The 23,761-nt window shown below is 45.7% G+C and overlaps 1 protein-coding gene across 1 annotated transcript in view; it reads right to left on the bottom strand.

Annotated features, from left to right (window-relative positions):
* The window catches only part of DNAH9 (dynein axonemal heavy chain 9), a 524,795-nt gene that overhangs the window by 387,266 nt on the left and 113,768 nt on the right, over positions 1-23,761 (bottom strand). Inside the window, exons 16-22 of the mRNA XM_025202178.1 lie at positions 21,049-21,245; positions 20,527-20,951; positions 19,308-19,530; positions 16,803-16,969; positions 12,848-13,718; positions 10,352-10,482; positions 8,530-8,656 (exon numbers count right to left, since the gene is read on the bottom strand). Of these exons, the coding sequence (XP_025057963.1) occupies positions 8,530-8,656; positions 10,352-10,482; positions 12,848-13,718; positions 16,803-16,969; positions 19,308-19,530; positions 20,527-20,951; positions 21,049-21,245 (2,141 nt within the window). The remainder of the gene's footprint in view (positions 1-8,529; positions 8,657-10,351; positions 10,483-12,847; positions 13,719-16,802; positions 16,970-19,307; positions 19,531-20,526; positions 20,952-21,048; positions 21,246-23,761) is intronic.

Here is a 23,761-nt window from a genome sequence, read left to right as displayed (position 1 = left end):
AAGACAAATCTCCCAGTTGGATCATAGATAGACACAGGAGGGACACCAGCCCAGCAACTGTTAGCACAGACTTAGTGAAGGGGCACTTGGAGGGGCTGGATATGTTCAAATCAGCGGGCCCGGATGAACTTCATCCAAAGGTGCTAAAGGAATTGGCCAGTGTCATAGCAGAGTTGCTAGCGTGGCTGGTTGAGCACTCATGGTGCTCTGGTCAGGTCCCAGAGTACTGGGAAAGGGCCAGTGTGGTCCCTATTTTCAAGAAGGGGAGGAGGAAGGAACCGGGAAACTATAGGCCAGTTAGTCTCACCTCTCTCCTTGGGAAAATTCTGGAAAAAAGAAAAAAAAAAATCAATAAGGATTACATTTGTGGGAGCCCAGCAGGGGAAATAATGCTGAAAGGAAATCAGCACGGGTTCACTGCAAATAGCTCCTACCTGACTAACCTTGCTTCTTTTTATGACCAGGTCAACAAAATGCTTAGACACAGGAGTGGAGGTAGATGTCATCTACCTAGACTTTAAGAAGGCCTTTGATACGGTATCTCATTCTGTTCTCGTAAATAAACTGACAGCCTGTGATGTAGATGATTACACAGTCAGGTGGGTGACAAATTGGCTTAGGGTTCGCACTCAGAGAGTGTTGATGGATGGGTCAATAATCGACCTGGAAAGATGTGGGCAGTGGAGTCCTGCAAGGCTCGGTCCTTGGACCAGTGCTATTCAATCTCTTCATCAATGACTTGGACAAGGGCATAGAGAGCACCCTGTCCAAGTTTGTAGATAATACCAAATTATGTGGCAAAATTAACACACCAGAGGGTAGGGAACAGATCCAGGCAGATCTGGACAAGTTGGAAAATGGGCAGAACAAAATAGGATGCGGTTCAACAAAAACAAGTGCAAAATGCTGCACCTGAGTAAAAAGAACCAACACACTTACAGGCTGGGGGATGACCTCTCTGCAGCACAGCAGCAGAAAGTGATCTTGGAGTCACAGTCGACTCCAAGATGAACATGAGCCATCAATGTGATGAAGTGATCAGTAAAGCTAACTGTACTATATCATACATTAGCAGATGCATGACGAACAGGTCCAGGGAGGTGATACTTCCCCTCTATGCAGTTGGAGTACTGCGTCCAGTTTTGAGTGTCACACTTTAAGAGGGATGCGGAGAATCTTGAGAGGGTTCAGAGGAAGCCCACTCGTATGGTCAGAGGCCTGCAGGCAAGGCCCAGCTGCCTATAAATTTATCAGGGGATGGCAGAGGGGATTCGGAGATGATCTATTTACTAGGGCACCCCCCTGAAGTAACTAGAAACAATGGCCACAAATTGATGGAGACCAGATTTAGGTTGGACATTATAAAGAACTTCTTCACAGTAAGGGTTGCCAGAATCTGGAATGGGCTTCCAAGGGAGGTGGTGCTCTCCCCTACCCTGGGGGTCTTGAAAAGGGGGCTGGACAAGCACCTAGCTGGGGTCATCTGACCCCACCGCTCTTTCCTGCCCAGGGCAGGGGGTCCAACTCAGTGAACTACTGAGGTCCCTTCCAACCCTAACATCTATGAGTCTATGAATCTAGTTCATGGTGAAGGTCTGTCTAAGAACCTGAACGGACTCAGTGCCCAGTGGGAGGCTTTTCAGGAGAAGCTAGGAGAGCTGACCAAGACTGAGTGGCACCTCTGTGAGCACAAAGAGACAGAGGTGGAAGCCTAAGGAGCCCACAACCTAAGATGGGGCCCCAGGAGGAGACAGAACAGCCTGCAGGCCAAGGCAGGGATCAGTAGGCCCTAGCTGGAACAAACATCAGGGAAGGCACGAGAGACACACTAGCAGTCCTGAGCCAGGGACAGGGGTGGACAAAATCCCAGGAATAATTGAGAAGGAACTGAGGCCAAGCATGAAAGAGATGATGAAACTGGATCTGGGGTGATAAGAGATCTGGAAGTCCAGCCCAAGAGGAAGCCAGTGCAGAAGGCTGGCAACCTTGGAGCCACCATGTTTCTAAAGAACCTGTGCTCCAGCATCAGCTGCAGGAAGTTAAAGCAAGTCTTCCAACAAGCAACTACAGTGACGTATGTGGACCTTTGGAGGGACAGGCTTAGGAAAACCTGGGACAGTTACATTTGAAGGTCCCAGCCATTCAGGCAGTTTCCAGGTTGAATGGACAGATATTGTAGGGCAGGCCCATTTGGGTAAAAATGGACAGAGAGACTGCCTAGTATAATGACGACCATGCAGAGACCCATGTGGGACCCCGATTGCTTTGCAAGCAAGGGGACCTTGGGATAGGGTACAGAATAAGGGGAAGACCCATTTCAATTCACTGAAAGAAAAGTAACTTTAAAATGGAGGCCTGTACCTGGGAAGAGGTGCAGGATGGGGTGCATTATACCAGGTCCCAATGGGAGGTGGTCCCAGGGAAAAGGGAGATCCCTAGGTGGGAGAAATCATGGCCTTTCTGGACAGATTGCAGGGAATGGGCAGCCTGAGATTGCTAGTATGGAGGAGGGTCCTGTTAAGACCACCAGAGCAGCAGGAGAGCACTACTCTGAAGTGAGCTATGGACCTGATAAAACCCCAAGTAGGGGGCATTTGAGCAGTTGAGTGTAATAGCCAGTGGGCTTATATGTGTTTGGTTGGAGTTAGATAGTGAGCGTATATCTGGGTTTATGTTATGTTAGGCTGGACACTGTAAACACGGGTGGTTTGGAAGGGGAGGCACATTGAGATGGTCCAGTGCCTGGGTGGGAGGGGAGGGGGAAATCCAGAGGGTCCAGTGATCAGGAGGGACAAGAACAGGCATAAGTAAAATATGGCCCACCAGCTTATTGGGTCTGGCCCACAGGGGGAGGCGGGGGTACCCACCAATTGACTGGAACTGGCCCGTGGCTGCCCCCATGGCCATCCACATGGGGCTGAGCCTGGCTTGGGGCAGCCAGCACTGAGCTGCCTATCCCCCCGCCCACTGGCCCCAGCCCCAGCCAGCATTCACAGCTTCTGGCAGGGCTGCTTCTGGTGTGGCTGCAGCCCTGCAGGTGCTGCTCAGCTCCCCTTGCCTCCAATGGCGGTGGCTCCTCCTGCTCCTGTCCCTGCTGCACTGCTCCAGGCTGGGCAAGGGAGCTGCAGCCAGGAGGCTCCTGCCCCAGCATGCTGGGCTCTGGCTCCAGCTCCCGGCCACCCTCCATCCATTCTACCCATATGACACAATGAGCAGCCACCTGCAGGTGGGCAGAGTGGGTGAAAGGTGGCCAGGAGCTGGAACTGGAGCTCTGTGGTCTGGGGCAGGAGAAACGCAGCTGAAGCTTCCTCCCCAACCTTGCCAGGAGTGATGCTGCACGGGCAGGAGCAGGAGGAGGATCTGCCATTGGAGGTGAGGGGAGTGCTACATTGGAAGCAACCCTGCCAATCTGTGAATGCTGGCTGGGGCAGGGCCAGCAAGTGTGGGTGGGAGTACAGCACGGGCTGTCCTGGGCAAGACCCATGCCAAGGGGTCCAGAGTGAGAATTAGAAGAGGACAGCTTTATCTTGGGCAAGAGGCATAGGCAAAACTGTGACCCAGTAGCTGTTTAAACTTGGGCCAAAGTCAAGAGAGCAAGACGTAGGAACCAGGGTGTCCAGAGTGAGAACTAGAAGAGGACAGCTTTGCCCTGACCTAGAAACATAAGGAAAGCTGTGGTTCAGTAGATGTTCAAGCTCAGGGCAAAGAAAAGGGAGACACCATGGCCAGGGGGCCTAGAACTTGGAGTTGAGGCCTATACTTCTGCACAGAGAAGGTGGGGGATAGAAAATTAGAAGAAGGCTTCCCTCTTGGAGGGGAGGGTTTGTAATGGTAATGCAGACTGTGTAGGCAATGTGTAGGGGGTGCACAGGGGAGCCTGTGAACCCCCTGAGAGCGCTGGTGCCCCCCCTCCCCCGAGGGCGAGCGCACTCAGCTTAGGCGACAGACGGGGGGAGGAGGCAGGTGGAGCGCTGCTCACCCCAAAAAGTGCCGAGAGGCACTTCCAGGCACACTGCCTGCACTTCCAGGCTTGGTGTCCAGCCAGGGGGGGACCCTGCCCCCCACACCACCGCAGCCGCCTGTGGACAGTCCCCACTCAGCCCACCCTCACCACCAACGCCTGCGTCGCTGCCTGCGGGCAGTCGCCATGCCCCTGCCCAACCTCAGGAGGCATGCATCGCCTATGGCAGACTGCCAGCTCTAGGAGCCTGAGGACAGTATGCAGCTGTGAAAGGCTTATAGCTCAGCCAGTGGGTGTAAGGGTTGATTGCAGGCTGCCTAGGCAATGGGAACAGTTGCCTTAACTAATTAGTTGGCAGGGAATTAAAAGGCTCCCAGGAAGGGGAGCTAGGGGGGAGATTTCAGAAGGATCCAGTGGGGAAGACAGGCTCCTAGGGAGAAGAGCTAAAAGCAGGCAAACAGCCAAGGGCCTGCAAGCTGAAAGTCTGCAAGTAGAGAGTCGAGAGGGAAGGAGCCTGCAGATCAGCTCATGGTGGAGCCTGGGGACCATATCTGGAGTGCTGTTATTCTGAGAGTTGGCCTGCGATTGTGAAGGCGACCACAGAGCGTGGAGAGACCGTGAGTGTATTGGGAACTATGCATATGGCATACATTGATTAGCTCCAGTAGTAGGAGGGAGCTTGCTCCAGAGTAGTAAGGACAAGAAGCCTGAAAAAGGAGTGAAAGACTGTGTGTAGAGTGAATTACCCTGAGACCTCAACAGTACTGTTAAGATAATTTCTTAAAACAGAAAAAAAAAGCTGGTGCAACATCCTCTATAGTTATGATTCTCAACAAGGGTGCTGTGGAACTGTACGATGCCTTGAGATCCTTTCAAAGGTGCCAGGGTTCAAGGCAGTCATGTGCGCCTTGGATACTAATGGGATCTTCAAACCATCCCTCATAGCCCTACCCAAACCTCCAGTTTAAACAGTACAACAGCCCTCTGGCTGTAACTCAAACTATCCTCACACTGGGTCCGAACATAAATCCCAGCTCACTAGCTGTATGCATCAGGCTTCCCCGAGCTCCAGGCTACATTCTCCCCCTCTCTCCGGCAAGACCTCAGAACCTTACTGGTACCTTCAAGGCAGCTCAGCAGTCCACCAGGCATTCCCTTGCAGCATTCCTTCCACATGCTTCTTCTCCTGCAGCCTGAAGGGCCAGACTACCTGTTTGCCTTCAGGCACTGGCTTTATGTGCCTCCTAAGAGGTGCCCATCAGGTCATTTGATGCTGCAGCCTCCCCCACAGGTGTACCTTTCCTGTGTCTGCTGACCTGCCTGCTTTCCCAGCTAGGGCTTAGCTCAGCAGTCTGTAGCCCTTTGCTTCTAGGCTGCCTCACTGTCTGCTCCACTTCCACTCCCTGGGTGAGTTGATCTCCCAGGTCTGGTCCCTGCCTGCAGCTTGCTGACATTTTCTTTGCTGACAGACACCTCCTCATAGCTAGCTGGCCTCCTGGCTACAAGTTCTCCCACAGTCAGCCTGTGCTAACCAGTTGTCTTTTGACTGGTTGCAGGCGTTGCCTCTTTTTTTTTTTTTAATGCAGCTCCCTTCCTCAGTGACAGGGATGCCTGGCTGCCTGCTTTCTCGAAGCTAGCCTCTATTCAGCAGCCCTGGGTCCTAACTGCAGCATTCTCGCTCCTTAAAATAGCAGGTGCCTTGAGTCTAAAGAAGTTGAGAACCACTGCTGTATAATGTGGTTCCTCATTGCTCTATCCCAGAATTCATATTATTGTCTGATGCAATATTTTGTGTAGTTTGTCTTCACAGTATTGCCCTTTCTGTTGCTGTTTCAAGAAACACTGCTTTGTGAAGAAGGACTTCCGTGAATTGATGGGACTCCTCAGAGTCATTTTTAACCATTCAGGGCAATAATAATGGTATGGCTGCAGAACAACCTCTTTGAAGTATCACCACCTGACTCCAGTCATTTTTTTTTTGAGACCCTTTGACTTTGTAGGAGAGTTTCCCAGAAAGAAAATTAATCCACTTGCTTCCCAAACAGTTTCCTCCCACTACAAGACAGGTCCTGGAGCCACTCTGTTACTCTTCTGCTGAATGTGCTCGAGTATATTCCCCACCTGCAAGAAAAGTGGACTCGACCCTAGTTACTTTTATACCTTTGGATGCCTTAAATCGAAAAATCATCACTAGCTTTTATATCCTTGCTAGTACTGGTTTTCCAGATATACACTAGGAAGTGCGAGTAGAACTAAACATATCAGACAACGTAGGGACATACAATGCCCTGGGTATAGTATCATCCCAGCCCTGAGCCAGCTGAAATCACAAAGAAGTTATCTTGCCAATATGAAACAACGTGAATTGTCACTTGAATAAAAAAGGGTACACAGCGGTTTATATCAGCAACCACGATTGCCACCATAACCTATGATGCATATACATACAGATGCAGAAAGGAAAATCTGATCATTTCAGTGCAGTACTGCCTGAAGCCAGTCCCTTCAGCAGCACTACAGGAGCTGCATAGCATCCTGGTGCTGCCCGCCTTGGCCCTTTCTCTTGTGAGGTAACTAGATAAAATAAAAAGGCATAGTTCACTGCCATCAACTTCAGCTATCAATGTACCAAAAGTGGCACAATGTGACCAATGTCTTGTCCCTTTCCCACTATCACTGCTTTCAAGAGTCAAATTAAAGAGCCCAGGGACTTTCACCAGCCTGTTAGTCAGAAGCAAAAACCCAGAAGTATGAATACTGCCATGGGCACCTGGTGCCTCCTAATATTGGGGGGGCAACAGTTGCTGATCACCCACCAGGGGAAGGGGTCCCCCAGCAGCCGATCACTGACGGGAGGGGAGGCGGGCCCCCAGCCGATTGCCGACTAGGGGGCCGGGGCCAGAGGAGTCTGTGTGTGGGCACATGCGCACCCTCTCCCCATGCAAAAGTCTGTGGGGGAAGGGGTGGGGTGGGGAGGGGGAAGGGTCATGGTGGGGAGGGAATGAGGCTGGGGCTTGCACCGGACAGGGATCGGGTTCGGGGCTGGGGTCTGCTGCACCCATGTGGCTGCACCCAAGCGGGGCCAGCTTCAGCTGTGCCACCGGGATGGAGGAGACGGAGGCCCCGGGAACCCCACCCCGCCCCACCTAAATCATTCCCAGCAGCTCCTGCAGAGTCGCAGCCCTGAGGAGCCAAGCGGGGGCACATGCCCCCCCTGATCTTTGCATGGGGCAAGGGTGGGCTGCAGCTGCAAGGTGAGCTGGGCTCTCCTGGCTCCGTGCCTTGCTGCAGCCTTTGACAGCGGCGCACTGCCATGTGTGTACCGCTGCTGGGTGGAGCACATGGTGCTGTGCTGTGCCACTTTCAAAGGCTGCAGCAAGGTGCAGAGCAGGCAGAGCCCAGCTCACCTCGCAGCTGCAGCCCACCCTTGCCCAGTGAAAAGATAGGAGAGGGGGCATGTGCCCCCCTTGGCTCCCTGGCACCGCGACTCTGCAGGAGCCACTGGGCTCTGCATGTTCCATTACCTGGTCTGGCCAGGGCTCCATTCACCGTGAATGGCCAAGTCGTGGGGTAATCAGAGCCCAGCGGCTCATCCAGGTCCACGGTGCATTGGAGCCAAGGGGTTGGGGGAACGTGCCGCCCCTCCCTCGGCTCCCCTGCAGTGTGACCAGCGGTGAGAGCCACCGGGTTCCAATTGCCCCACGACCCAATTGCCCCATGACCCAGCCCAGCGGACAATCCCCACAGTGCAGGAGGGAGCGGGGCGGGGTGGGGGTAAATGATTCGTCCCTGCCCCTACCCCACTCCCTCCTGCACTGTGAGGGGCTTAATCTCTGCTCCCATCCCCTCCTCCCCCGAATAAATTTTTACCTACCTGCCTACTGTGCTGAGCCGGCTGTGAGCCCAGTGCACCCCTCGCCCCTGCTGCAGCAGCCTACAGCCAGGTTACCCAGCAGCAAACCAGGAAGTGCCACCGGCGCTTCTCTCAGGGAGGGCACGACCAGTCTCAGGTGATGCATGTGCACCTGCATGCGCCCCCTACACGTCACCAATGAATTCTGCTAAGTGATATTCCAACAAACTTTCAAAAGTGATTTGACATTTCAGATGTCTCCATTTTAGACTGCCCAACCTGTGTCTCTTAAAGGGGGAGTGCTCAGCATTTTCTGAAAATATCAAGATTCTCCAGTTAGGTATCCAGCGGTTAGGTATTCCTCAAGGGTGTTTGGACTAAGATATTTAAAGAAAATGCTTTTCTTCAAAACTCAATGCATTCCTCTTATGCTGTCAAAAATATACACTAGTCACGGTTAGTGAAATTTTGCCAGATCAATTTGGAATACAAATATTCAGACAGGACAAAATAATGCATATGCTGCCATCTAATGGACAGTTATAAACTAAGAACAAATATATACAAATTGTCATTAATATCTACACTAATGGAGAATAAACTCATTATTTCATTCTACAATAAGGTACAAGAACATTCTGAGTACGTCACTCTAGTCCGCTATGACATTATCAATATAATTTGGAAATAAAAAGATAAACTGTACAAAACTTACTAGTTGTGGGTTGGTGCCATTGGAAAGAATGTCTAATAAGTCTGCAGAAGAAATGAAGTAAAATCTGGGGAAGGCCAATCTCTTGGTGTCTAAATATTCAGCCAAGGCTTTCTCACACAGACACAATCTAGGGAAACAAAGCAGAGAAATACAGTCCAGAATAAACAGACATATTTCCATTAGAATTTAGCATTGCAGGTCAGATGAACAAATACAATTCTGACACCAGAAACAGATTTCATGTCTGCAAGGGTCTTAACTATCATTACTGATATCATGTGTAAGGTACTCAGAGGATTATACCAGGTCTGGGCAAAATACATCCCGCAGGCTGTACGCAGCCTGCCAAGGGATTTTGTCTGACATGCAGCACATCCCTCAGCCCCACCCAGCCCAGGCATAGGGGGCAATCTGGGCCATGATGTGTGCAGCCAGTCCTGCCACCCCCAGGCACGTGGCAGGGTTAGGGTGGAATGGCAGCCAGACTCACTTCCCAGCAGCCCTCACAGCAGGAGTTCCTTCTAGCTGCTGGTGCCAGTCTCTGCCGCTGCCACTGGACTTGGACACATTGCCTGGACACCCTTTCCCTTCTGTCCTGCACCCACTTCTGGGAGCACAGGACAGAGCAGGTGGGAGGGATCTCCATGGAAACCAGCCATTGACCCACACAAAAAGGCTGCATGGCCAGGTGAATGAGACAGGTCCATGGATGGGCAGGAGTGGCATCCAGAAGCAGGAAGGGTGGGCAGGGCCAGGGCTGGGATCTGGGATCGCAGGGCAGTGACAGTGCAGGGCCACGGCACAGGGAAGAGTCATAATCTGCTGCCCGCACACCCCTGTCATGAGCGTCAGTTCCACGGGCAGGGGTGCATGGGGAGTGGATCATGGCTCTGCCTCGGGTCCCAGCCCCGTGCTATCATGGCCCCGCGATACCAATCCCAGCCCCAGCCCTGCCTGCCCATCCTGCTTCCAGACACTGCTCCCCGCCCATTTAACAATTTGCATTCAGTGACCTTGAATATGAAAAAACTCAATCAGTCAAAAAAAACCAACCTCTTTAAATAACACTCATTACATTTTTGGATTCACAGCTAAAATAGCTATATGTATAAAGCTCGTGCATAGCATGTAGCTAATCCTCATAAGGAACATGCAGCTTTTGTAACTCAACGTGTTTATTTTAAATTCTATACCAGACTGGGTAAAGTTACCCTAGTTTAGGGATTTACATCACATGTCTCCTACTATTTTTATACTAGTCACACTGATGAAAATACATCTCTCTATGCTCTACATTTTTAAGTGTGCATTTTCTAACCAAATTACCACTACGTTAAATGTGAAGTGTATATTTATCTGTTCCATTGCATTTCATGATTCCTCAGAGTATCTAGTTTTGTGCATCAAGGACAGCTTTGCAATATTAAGGTTGTGAATTTAAATACCTAGTAATTATGGATGTCAAACGAACACTGACTCAGTCATGCTACAGATAAGTGTATTTTTTATTATTTGTTAGATTGCTAAATATATACCTAATATAGAATATATATGAGGTAAGTGAGCTCACATTGCACTCAAAACCTTATAAATTTCTTGCCTCTTATAAACAGGAATGCTCAGCTATAACACTGAGATAACAAGATTTGGGATTATAAATTGGTGAGTCACAAATAAAAAAGAATGAATAAATTAATTATTGAGATTGGCTGAAAACAGACTGCCCACCTCAGTCCAGGAAAGAGATCTAAGAACACAGGGTATGTCAACTTAATTTTGCTTAACCCAGCACTTTATGCCAGCAGAGAGAAGGGTAGCCCACCTGCTCTGAATATCCTCCAGTTCTTCATATAGACCTGGTTTGTTGGTAGCCTCAACTACATTTGTAGTTTTCTCAGCATCATAGGCCAGTTCTTTAAAATTAGCATCAATTCCTTCAAAACGTTTGGAGTCCTATGAATGGTAAAACAGAAACCATATTGACTATTAACACATTTGTTTCTTTACCAAAAAAGACTTATTCTTTGGGATCCCTTTGACTGCGGCCTTATTCATACAGCTGGAATGGGTGGTCTTCTAGGCCAAAAAGTATCATTGGCACCATTCCATTTAAGTCATTCAGTCTGTGTGACTAGAGAAGGCATCATGGCCCATTGTTTAATCCTCACCTATCTAAGAGAGAGATGTATTAAAGGATCTGTTCAGTAACTGTTCCCCGGTACAGCTCATTTCCCTATGCAGGTTTTTTTTTGTTAGGAAACTGAGCATTCTTTGGCTGTGCCCCTGGTATCTTTCTTCTGGATAAGGAAGAAGTGTCTTAGAGCAGAAGTTCCTCTTGAACACAGTTAAAGTCCTTCCATGGGAAGAACAACAAATCTTTTCTCATCTCCAGGATGATCATTTCCTTCCCTGCTGCAGAATGAGGAGTGGTCAGTCCATCACTCATATGGACACACCTACTACCAGTGAGAAAGGTCCTTCCACACTTTGATTACAAAGGGATGGCAGAGAAGCAAGTGGGCATGTCTACACATATATTAATACGTTTTAGTTAATGCACATTAAATCTAGTACCTCCATTATAAGGAACAAGGAACATGTGCATCAGTCTGTCTTAATGCACATTCACTATAGAGTATGGTTTTTAAATGACACAATGCACATTCTCCTGTTTGAATGTACATTAACTAAGCACAGATTTTGTGACAATTTAGTGCACATTAAAATAGGCGAATGCACATTAAAGTGCATGTGTAGACCCATCCACTAACAAATTAAATTCTCCACCTAATGTGAGGCTCCTGAGTTGCTCAAGCAATTCAGTGAAGAATAAAAGCTGCATTAAAAATGATCTGCTTAGGTCCCTTCTGACCCTACCAACTATGAAACTATGAAAAGCCTTGGCTCTGTTTAAAGTTAACGACAAACCACACAATAGTGCCAAGCTGTCCCCCTCCCCTGCAAATATTTTTGTAACAACTCAATAAAGTGGTCTCCAATTTCTCTGTAAATAACAAATTCTGTGTTTCACTTCAAGTGAATTTAACACACAAGCATCCCACTTCTTGGCAAAATGTTATCACCCTGCCCTTGAGACACTCCCATGGGAGTCCAATCTCCAGAGGTATTTGAATTTTGGCCTCTCTTCTGAAAAAAAGAAGAAACTGCAAATTAGTGCCAGATGTCATGTTCTTATTGTGATGGGGACTCCCACTTGTGATAGGGTAAGAAAGCAGATTTAGATCATAGACAGATTTCATGCGCACCAAAGAGCTATCAGATAGTAATAGCTTTCTGTCACTAATATTCCAGGCTGTTTTATCACTGCGCATTTTATTTTTATTGCATTAGCACCAAAAATGTAGTAGGTACTTATTCAACTAGAGGAAGAAAGTCCTAGAAGAGCACCTGGTCAGACAGACAACGACAAAAGTAAGAAAGGAATGCAAGATGATGTAAGGGGAATGGTTGGACAATTGTGGGTATAACCAGGATTATTGTGCTCACCCTCAACAACAGTTTCAGTACTTCTTGCTATTAACAGCTATTGCAAGTTAAAGCAGCCCACAGACTACTCAGGTTTATACCAGGGATCATGTACTCCACACAGACATGATGGTAGCTAAGTGAAAAAGCAAGCTTTATACTCTGACATGTCTGTACATAAGAATATGTGCTTTATCCAACTCAGACTAGGTGTGTGCAGTCCAGATAAAGACCAGGAGCCAACCAAAAATTATTTCTTAATTGGAAACAATTTTTTTTTTTGGAAACTCCTTTAAAAGGCACTGGAGAACAGTAAAATTCTTATATAATGGGTTTGTGTTCTTCCTGTCAAAGAATAAATAGCAGAACAACTGGCCCAGCTGCATGTAATTGCATTTTGAAAGGTCCTGTCAGGACTGTCTAGTCCAAACTTTTTTGTTTTTTATTTGCCTAGGTAATTATCCATATTTCCTCCTCTAAAGTAAATGGAAGAATGTGTTTTGTATAACAAATAATGCTGGCAGCCTGGCACTCACATAAAGGATTTTGTATTTGCAAAGTACAGAGAAGAAAAGAGGAGCCCATTAAGGGTTTTCATCCTTGTGGAATCACCCAATCGGGAAACAGCACAACTTTCATTATGGAAAGGCTATGTGGCTTGCTAGATAAGCTTAGGCAAATAAAAGAGTCACCAGTGTAACTAGTAAATGTTAAGTGGCAGGGGCCACTGTGGTTAACAGGTTATTCCAGTAACTTGGGTTCAAATAAAGAATATTATCCTATATGTCTTCCAAACTGAAAGAAACATGATTTCTGTTTTTCTGATTTGTACCTCAGGGAGCTGTGCCCGGATATCTTCTGAGCCTATGAATATGCTTTCCAGGTGAGACCATGTACGCTGCACTTCAAACCAGATAGAAATGACAGAGTCTGCTGCAGACAGCTTCTTTTGCCATCCAGACACTTCCTCCAGAAAGAAGGCAATATACTTGGAAGTCATTAGATTCTGCAGCTGTACCTGGTTGTCTTCTAAAGTTTCAATTAGATCTTCATCAGATTTCAACAAGGGAACTTTTGTCCGGGGGTGAGGTTCATATTGGAATTCCATGCTGCTCCAGATTGTTTTAAGTTCTTTCAAGACCTTTTCCATGCTCATTTCTTTAACTGCTTTATCCACAATACTGCGAACCTCATCCTCAAAGTTATGAAGGTTGAGTTGCAGCAGATCAGCCAGAGTAGTATCTGCATCCATGGTGAATTTCACACCTGTTGCCTGCATCAGCTGGTTCCAATGCCTTTCCCTAATGGCGAGATTCTGAAGTTCTGCCACAGCCCTCAGAGATGTCAGGGTGTTCTTTACCCTATTGTCCAGCCCAATGAAAGCGTCCCAGGTCCTCATTTCTTTATCTAAGTTTCGAATATCTTTACCAAACTTTTTGCACTCAATGTCCATGTTTTCAACATTAATATCCCTCCATTTTGTGGTCTGCCAATCGTTGATGCTTGAGTCTACAACAGAGATCATATCCCAGAGTTCCTTGAGAAGACAAAGTTCCTTCCTGCATTGCTTTAGCTGTTTATAATCTGGAACACTGACTTCAAACAAACCAGCTGATTCATAAATTGAACCCATGGTTGACTCCATTTGTTTAATCTCAATGTGGTTTGCATCCAGTATTTGGTAAGGGTTTTCAGTATCAAACCTAGAAAGAATTTTTCTCCATAAGTAAGACTATAATCACTTGTAAATAAAATATAAGCCAACTGGTTTATGCAAGAGACAAAACAGAGATGAAACAGCTATAACTTGTTCCACTGGATACTCCACATAGTGGTACTGATGTCAGCTTCAAATCATGAGGTGCCCTAATCATTTCCCCTTTAAGTCAGTGATTTTTCTACCTTTAGTTTCTACAAAGTGTAAATTGTTTGATAAAAAGTAGTGAAAAGGAAGGCAACATTGTAAGCAACATTTTTAGCTTCTTATGGAAGAATAACCCAAAAGAAAATTTCCCTCTTTGTGCTATTTTTCAGATACCTGTACCTGCTGCCGCTTTGAGGTACAAGTTACTGGCAAAAGAAACTAAAAAGTTAAGGATCTTGGAACATGCTCATTTAATGGCATGATGGGATCTGATCCCCGGTCCCAACAATTGGCCCTCTCTCATGCAACACATCCATATCAGGGGACACAAATTCTGGTATCAGGGATAAGATCCCAGTTGCACCCTTTGTACTCACTAGTGCAAAGGGAACCCCAGGATAACGACCCTAGGCTGTTCCTTCACTGGCAAGTTGAAAGCCAGGTGCCCGGAGCCCCACATAACCTGGGGCTGCCCCTGGGGCCAGGGCACCAATCAGCTGACTGCTGTCTCCCCACTCTCCCTCCCCCATCCCTGACAGTCCTAGGTCCAGTTGGAGAGCTGGGGATGCCTGCACTGAGGCCCAACTGATTGTCAGCTGGGACACCAGACAGGACTGGGTCTGATTCAAGCCCCTGAGCTGTCCTGGCTGAGGCTGACAATCAGCTGTTTGTCAAGTCGAGCCTGACAGCCCCCAGTCCAGCTGATCCTCTGCCCCAAATGTTTCAAGGGCTTCCCCGACTAGGGAGTTTCAACCATGCTCCTGGCAGCTCCAATGGGGCATGGTGCGGCAGCTCCAGTGGGGTTCCAGATACAGGGGATCAGAGGCTCCTGGCATGGGAAGATGCAATTTATGGAGTTTCTCATCCCTGCTCCCTGAATGATTTATAAATTACTCAATCATTGATTTAAAAACAGAAATAATCTAGGATCAAGGACTGGAATCCTGGTTTTCTCTGCTTCTTGGGAGAGGAAAACTTAGTGCTATAAAGTCAGGCTCCCCCTTGCTTGTTCTGCTTCTGGCCCCAGTATTCATGCATTCTTAGCTATCTAGTGGCCTGTCTTCAGCAGCAGGGATGGGGAATCCCATAACTCAGACTTTTCTATAGCATAGCAATTAAAGTGAGATGCAAAATACAAACTTAAAGCCCTCATGATCAAAAGTGCATAAAGCCCAGGTCTCAGACTTCCTGGAAGAGTATTCTAAACATCAAGCCATTATGTAAATAACTGGCATGCACTTAGGATGGCATATTTTTCTTTTCCCATTGTTCACATAGATTTTTTAGCACTTACATGTCAGGGCTACATACCAAAGAATAAAATGCCTCTGGGCAACTGTGCAACTACATTGATCATGTGCAGTAACAGCCATAGCCTGTACACATTTTCTGTGGATATGTACCAAACTTAGATGCCTGCAAATGGAGCTGCCTACAACATGCATCTATTGGTCTTAGCCTCTGGAAGGAAAAGTGACTGTGTATGTGTTCCCACAGCTAAGAGCCTAGGGCACATGTTGGGGAAGGCAAAGGTCCTGAATTCTACATCATCCTCACATAGATGGGGTTGGAACCAGGGACCTCTCTGACTTCCCAGTACAGCACTCTAATCACCATAGGTCATTCATTGTTCAGGGCCTTCTCCAGTACTCCTTTTGAAGTTGAACTACTATCATAATCATTGAGGAAAAAAAGGATAGAGGGCAGTCCAGAAGCTTCTGACCCACTGGGTGCATCTACATATCTGCTTAACTGCACAGTAGACTAATTTGCTGCAATTAGTATCACAGTCTATAGAGGGCAACAGATGTATCAGGGGCATATCGGGTCAGCACCAATACAGTGAGAACTGCTACAGTCCCTTCTACAAACAGCCTAGTGGTTAGAGCACTTGCTGAGGCCATGGGAAATCTGGGTTCTAATTCCCTGCCCTCAGCCTCATGGGAGTTTCAAACCTCCTTCTAGAACAACATCCATGTCCCAAAGCTACAACTGTTAGGTTCCCTCTTGCTTGTTTTCCTTCTATCTCCTGGACACTTTTCCTCTTGGCTGCCAAGTGGCTTATCATCAACAGGACAGGACATGCTGTCCTGCCTGGTCTGTGGTCAGATGATTCAGATAAGGGACATCAGGATTCTCTCAAGGGGAAATGAAGCTATAATCTGAGTCCACAAGACATCCCCTGACTTGAGTAGGTGCTCTAACACCTTGACTGCCAGGTAAAACAGAATGTCATTGGATGACTTAGATGCCTAAAAACTGTATAATTTCAGTTATGCATTTTAGCAATGAATTCTACCCTTAATGGGTTTTAATGCCTAAACTCCAAGGAGGTGCCTAAACTCCAACGAGGAGCAGAAGCTCAGACCCTCCTCTATGCCTAACATCTCCCACTGGCTTGCTCATCGCCAGTAGGTGCTATGAATCACTTCTTGGCGATGCCTAACTCTCCCCAGTTGCTGCATAAGGATTCTAGGTGCCTAACTGTCAATTCAGATAACGCTCCTGGGGCAAGATACATATTTTTAGGCAGGCTGAAGCATAAACAGAGATATCTATACTGCTGATCAGGATATTACCATAAATCATATAAAAACCCCAATTCTACTCCTCAAAGTGACACCAGTCCTTTCCTATGCATCAGTCCTTTCCTATGCACACCCGTGACTTTTGAAAATGGGACTTAGACCCCAAAATCGTTTGAAATTTCTGAATATTTTAAAACTAGTTTCACTGAATCCAATCCCTGATTAATATAGGACAGGGTCCCCAGAGAGAGAACATAACACATATCAACTCTGGCCTTGTGACCAAATAAAAAGAGAGAAGTAAATGTTAAAATATATGCCCTTAAGGGCAGCTCAGAAATGTCCTAATAAGGCTTTCTCTCTGTGATTCTTGTCATGCCATTTTTTTATCATACCTGAATGGTGCCTCTTTGCGAAATTTCTCTCTAAATTTATGCTGCTCAACATCAAATGCTGCACAGCCCTTGCGAAGAACTGTCACTTCATTTGCCTGCAAAGGAGCCACATGCTGTTTCACAGTTATTGCCAGCTTCTTTATGTTGTTCCATTTTTCTGGCAGCTCCTACAAACAAAATTTAAAAGCTGGCAGACACTATTTTCCACTTAATATAATATGTATCTGATCTCTTTATAGTTACAATGCTGGAAAAGCACAAGACTTACTTTCTTACCCAATAAGGATAGTTTTATCATGACATAAAAGGCAAACACATGACTTGACTAAAACAGAACTGAACTATTCCACCTTGAAAGTTAAGAGCTTCCCCCCTCCCTTTACATATATACAAGCCCTCTTTGTTCCAACTTGCCCTGTTTAGTTTTCTACATCTTGCTTCCGTTCTTTTTTTATTTTTATGAGGCTATTTCCCTTATTCCATTTCTTTTCCCAGTACAAATCACAACAGGAAAATAACGAGGGAAAAAAAGGAATAGTTAAAACAGAACTTTGGACTACTTTTTTTTTCAGAACCCATTGTCTGTCTGACACTACTCAAAATACTTGTGTCTGCTTACCAGTTAGAATATCTCCAACCACATGAAATACAAAAGCACCAGTCAGTCTAGTAGACAGGTGCTCATTCAGGAACAGACCCAGGGGTATGAGGGTGCAGTGATGTGGTGAATTTGCACTCCACTTCATCACTGAGAGCACCAGTTGGAAGTGGTGGATGTACGCGTAGTAAGCTCACCACACATGCATAGTGCACTTGCTGCCATCACTACACCCTCCTTTGCAGCATCTTGGATGCATTACGTTAAGAAACATTACATACTGGATACATTACATTAAGAAACATATCCACTTCTGTTTCTGTACAGAGCAGATAGCAATCAGTACAGGTTAACCTTGCCAACCATGGTTTTGCCAACCACGGATTTGAATATCCACGCTTAATATTCCAGATACCATTTTGGCTACCACACTATAAAATTTTGAGTAACCACAGTTTTCCATGGCCGCAAATCAGCCCGCCACCTTCCCATAAGCCTTTTGTCTTGCCAACCATGGTTTTGCTGACCACGGGAACTTTCAGGAACCTAACCCCAGGGGTTGACAAGGGAAACCTGTACTTTATTTAGCTGTATGAAGCCAGCAGGTTGCTGGTAAGAAAAAAGATTTTCCTGGCTCCAATATCCTAAGGAGAGCTTTGGTGTTTCAGCTTCCCTACAAATAAATTATGTGCTCTCTTTACTATAATCACAAAAATTCAAACACTAAAAAAGGGAAAAGTTTAGTCAAAGCCAAGTCTCATACACAGAACAGCTCTCCCTGGAGAACAAGAACAGAATTATCATTCCATAAATTTATAATAGAGGGGCACTTTTTAGAAAGGTCTTGCTTTAGCCCTAACAACCAGCACAAGGACTGTAATGGGAGCTGTTTAAATAAGCCTTTGGTTATGTATTTTTCTATTTTAATAATATCTTAGATAACATGGTTCAGAGCACCTCACAATCTTTAACATACCCCCACAGCAACTATGAGTGATAAAGATCTTTTACCTATGTTTTAAAAATGGAGAACTGCAGCTCAGAGTGATAAAGCCAGGTTCTTAAAGACAGCTTGGCAGTATGATTTTGAACAATGTCTAGGTTCCTATCCACATGTTTAGGTACTTAGCTACATATAAAAGCCTGCCCTTGGTGACTTAACCAAGGTCTGTCAGAAAGCCCTTGGAAGATGTAGGAACCAAATACACATCTTCAGAACGCAGAGATTTGTCCACGCTATGGAGCTATTGCTGCTACAGCTGTAACAAGATAGCTATGCTGGCAGATACTCCTAGGAGAAATGTGGAAAAGAGTTTTCTGCGTGTATATATCATGCTTGCTAAGCTGTAGAAGACCGTTTCCAGTAGCATACCTGTATCTTGATGAGCTTTGCTTGCATAAACCTACATCATTAAAAGGATGTGATCTCTTCACATCCATAAATAACACATCTAAGTCCCCAAAAAAGTGTAGTATAGATAAGACCTTAAACTAATGCTCTGAACATAGGCATTACCACCAAGCATTACCACCCTAGTACCACACTCATAAAAATGGCTCATTGGACCTATACAAATAATTATAACTCATATTTAATAAAGGGTTGTACTTTAAAAATGTATTACATTCTTCAAGAGGAATTGTTACAAGTTTTGACAGCCAAAAGCTATGCCTTTCATAAGAAACAAAAGATTTTATCTCTGCTTTAAATGAAAATTTCAATGCAACATTAAATAGTGCTGCTATGACCCATCCACAATAGATTTTCTGCAACCCAGTTGTCAAAACAGTCTAATCAATGGCTAATATTAGCAGGTGGTTAAAAATTAAGTAACATAAATGTATCACTCCCTTTTAAGTGTCTATTATTTAGTACATTTGTATACTGGTCATTATTCTGTACCAACCTCAAGTTGTTTATATACTTCCTCTGGCAGTTCTTGCTCATATATCTTCAGTAGTTCAATGGTTTGCTTTAAGGGCTCAAACATCTCATCAGTGCTACTCTGTCTTTCTTTAACAGCCATCAGGTGACCCATAATCTCTACCAACCCATCATAATCTCCTTTTTCAACTTTTTTGCTCAAACCTCTATCAGCATTTTTTATAAACTCTTTAAGGTCAGCCAAGCTAAAAAAAAAGGAGAAAAACAGAGCAATTTATATTTACACTGGTTATCAGCTTTAGCCCATACATTTGGATTGGTACAAAAATCAAGAGGAATGGACATTTCAAACACTGGCTGTCTTCCTTCCTGTCCAATTCCTTCAACTGGGGCTTTAAAACTGCAGTTCAATAAACCCTTACTCACATGCTTAAGTCCCATGAAAGTCCAAGGAACTTAAGCTCATCTTCAGATGCTTTGCCAAAGAATAAGGTGGGCTGCTGAATCAGGCCAAAGGGAATACTTCAGGGAAAGACAGACAGTTTTTAGTCATGACTGCCTGGTAAATCACATAGTCTTTTTCTTCCTGACTGGACAAATGAGTCCAGCATTTATCATCTTTCCAGCATTTATCATATGTGAATTTCTAATTCCATTTCAGAACTCCTCAATTTTGCACTTATGTCAACAAAACTAGATAAAACATCCATAAAAGGAGTGAAGACAAAACAGCATACACAAAGAAAGTTCATTCAGAAATGTCAAAAATGTAAGTTAAATGTTCCCATGAAATAGCTTGTAATATTAGTCTGCCTTTATTGTTGGGTAAGCTGAAGTGTGTACAGGATAATTACAAATCCCTACAATTAGACAGAAGTAATAAAAGAGAGAGAGAGAGACTGTGGAAGGTGACAGAGTAATTACAGCAAGAGGCATGAAGAAGTAGAAGTGGGACCTAGAAATCCTGATTCACAACTCTATTCAGCCACTCAGGTGCACTGGACATCTAGGCTTAGTTTCAGTCACAGATCAAATCAGAAGTGACAGTCTCAGAGAACGGAATACGTAGTGGATATAATGGAGCTGCCAGTCCATGACACTATGGATGGACACTACAATTGTTTGTATTTTAGTTTATTAGTTCAATGGACGGAAAATAAATGCCCCATGGTTCACTATAGAACTTTGGACAAAACCCAACAGATGGAGGTCTGGAAATGGAGCAAAAAAGCATTTGTTACCTATGTGTGACATGATCAATGAGGTGGTGCTTAAACATCAGGCTCCACCTTTTGATTATATTAAGCAGAGAAGCTTTAAAGGGCCGGGCATCAATTTTCATCCAACCATCAAAAACATTCGTCATCTCCAGGCTGTTGACTTCATCATATATCTTCTCATATGAATCTATCTGTTCTTTGAACTGTTGCAATGTGGGAGGGGACTCTGGAACACCCTCTTCAGCATGGGCTTCAATTTCTGCTGCAGTAAGTACATGCCCATACAGCAGGAATTGGCGTATAAATTCCTTCCTGTCATCCCCATAGAGGTATGAGTAATGGTCAAAGGAACTGCGGTAATCACAGCAAATTGACATAACATTCTGAACACGCTCCATCAGGTTGTGGCGCATGTCAGCTAAATCACCCATGTCCTCCATATCAGCCTAAAAAACAAAAGAAAGGTGCTGTGACTTTATGATGATCTGGAGCAAATTTTGTACAATGCTGCACAACGAAAGAATGTCTGACAGAACACGGGACCTGATAATGAGGGAAAATGCTGTGCTCAGTTAGTCTTGGTACCAACGATGAGATTCGATAGATGTCGTTGATGAGTCCTTCTATGATGTCATAAAAGCCATCATTAGCACCAGGGTCCAAAGAAGGGTGGAATACCAAATCTGGCTTCACCAAATCCAGTTGTACTTCAAATAGGGGGGCGAGTCCTGCCTTGGGATCTAATGGAGCAAAAGAGATAATGGAATCCAGGTTCAGATATAAAAGGGAGTGAGTTTATTTCATCACCACATATTCCCAATCTCTGCGTCTAGGAAGCAACCATTTCAACCACAGTGAACACTTTTCATGACCAAAATGTTAAAAATCACTGGTTACAACATATTAAAGAGGAACTGGGTGGGATAAGAGGCATATGGAGAGTGGCTTTCTACATTATAGACACCATTACTTGTTTTAGAGTTCCTGGTAACTTAAAACTGCAACAGTAGTAAGTAGATTTAATTTATTTATCTGCATGACATTAGTGAAACTAATACTGAAATACAGTACACAATTCTCCTTTGCATATTTCTTAGAAGATGTTGAAACTGGGGGAGGGTACAAAAGGTAAAATTACCTGACAGAGGGGAAATGTCCTGTAGGGAGTGATTAACACATCTCATTCTGTTTAGCTTACAAAAAAGAATACTGGATAGATTTAACAGGGGCAAGCAGTGAGGAAAGCCAAAGCAGAAATGGAGCTTAGGCTGGCAGCAAAAGTTAAGGATAACACAAAGCCATTCTTTAAGTACATAGGCAGCAAAAAGAAGGTACAGGGTAACTTAGGGCCCCTTCAGGATGAACTAGGGCAACTGGTAAAAGACAGGATGGCCAAAGCAGAGCTTCTAAATTATTTCCTTGCATCTGTGTTCTTGGACATGAATACAAATACGGATCCCACTGGGACCTTAAGTAAGCCCAGTATAGATATGAACCTACCAACTGTACGAGCTGACCTAGTAAAAGGGCACCTGGAGGGGTTGAATGTATTTAAGTCAACAGGTCCTGATGATCTTCATCCTAGGGTACTTAGGGAATTAGCTGGAGTCACAGCAGAGCCAACATAGCTATCTTGTTTGAGCACTCATGCTCAAACATGAATTATTGGACATTGGATAATGTCCAGTAATTCATGTTGGACATGTCCAATGTCCAATAATGTCCAATAATGACTGGACTAATGACTTGGAGTGCTAACATCCATGATATGCATGTATTAGTGCCACCAAAGCCTTCTATGGTCTAAGCACTCAAGGACCAACCCCCTTGAGACATAAGGATGGAGGAGACCTGATCAAGAAAGGGCAGCCAGCAATGCCTGTTGGAAGGAGTATTTTGAAGACCTTGTCAGTTGAGACTCTGTTGTTGACAAAAGTGTTCTCAACTCCATTCACAGCTCCCAGACAGAGATGATATTGGAATCCTTCCAACCCTTGACAAGGTGATTCATAGATTCAGAGGAGTAGGGTCGGAAGGGACCTTGTAAATCATCAAGTCCAACCCCCGACCCTGGGCAGGAGAGAAAACCAAGCTCAAATGACCCCAGCCAGGTAGACATCAAGCCTCCTCTTAAAGACCCCCAGGGTAGGAGCCATCACCACTTCCCTTGGAAGTTGGTTCCAGATCCTAGCCACCCTGACTGTGAAGTAATGCCTTCAGATGTCTAGTCTAAACCTACTCTCTAACAATTTGTGGCCGTTATTCCTTGCTACCCCGGGGAGCGTTAGGGGGAACAGGGTCTCTCCCAAACCCTGCTGGTCCCCCCTGGTGAGTTTATAGATGGCCACCAGGTCCCCGCTCAGCCTTCTCTTGCGAAGGCTGAACAGGTTAAGGTCCCATAGCCTCTCTTCATAGGGTCTGCCCTACTGTCCCCGGATCATGAGGGTGGCCCTCCTCTGGACCCTCTCAATGCTGTCCACGTCCCTCCTGAAGTGCGGCACCCAGAACTGAACCCAGTACTCCAGCTGTGGCCTGACCAGTGTCGCATAGAGGGGGAGGATCACCTCCTTGGCCCTGCTTGAGATGCATCTGTGGATGTACAACAAGGTACGGTTAGCCCTATCGATTGTGGCCTCGCATGGTCGGCCCATGTTCATCTTGGAGTCAATAACGACTCCAAGATCTCTTTCTGCTACCATGCTCTTGAGAAGGGAGTTACCCAGCTTATAAGTGTGCTGCCGGTTACTACTGCCCAACTGCAGCACCCTGCGCTTGTCAGTATTGAAACCCATCCTATTTTCGTTAGCCCACCCCTGTAACCTGTCCAGGTCCTGCTGTAATCTGTCCTTCCCTACTAGCGTGCCCACCTCACCCCAAACCTTGGTATCATCAGCAAATTCAAACAGGCTGCTTTTTACCCCGTCATCCAAGTCACTAATAAAAAAAATTGAACAGTGCGGGCCCAAGGACCGAGCCCTGAGAGACTCCACTGCCCACTTCCCCCCAGGTCAAAAAAGACCCGTCCACCACTACCCCCTGAGTACAACCTTTCAGCCAATTTGCAATCCATCTGACTGTGTAGGCATCAATGACACAGTCACCTAGTTTTTTGATGAGAATGGGGTGGGAGACAGTGTCAAAGGCCTTGATGAAGTCCAGAAAGACTACATCCACCACGATACCTGCATCCAATGCTTTTGTGACCTGATCATAGAAGGCAATCAGGTTGGTCTGACAGGACCTGCCGCTAATGACA

Source organism: Alligator sinensis, unplaced genomic scaffold, assembly GCF_000455745.1.
Source record: "Alligator sinensis unplaced genomic scaffold, ASM45574v1 scaffold77_2, whole genome shotgun sequence".
In the NCBI taxonomy this organism is placed as follows: Eukaryota; Metazoa; Chordata; order Crocodylia; family Alligatoridae; genus Alligator; species Alligator sinensis.
The sequence above is the reverse complement of the archived record's forward strand: the minus strand, read 5'-3'. Positions and strand labels throughout refer to the sequence as shown.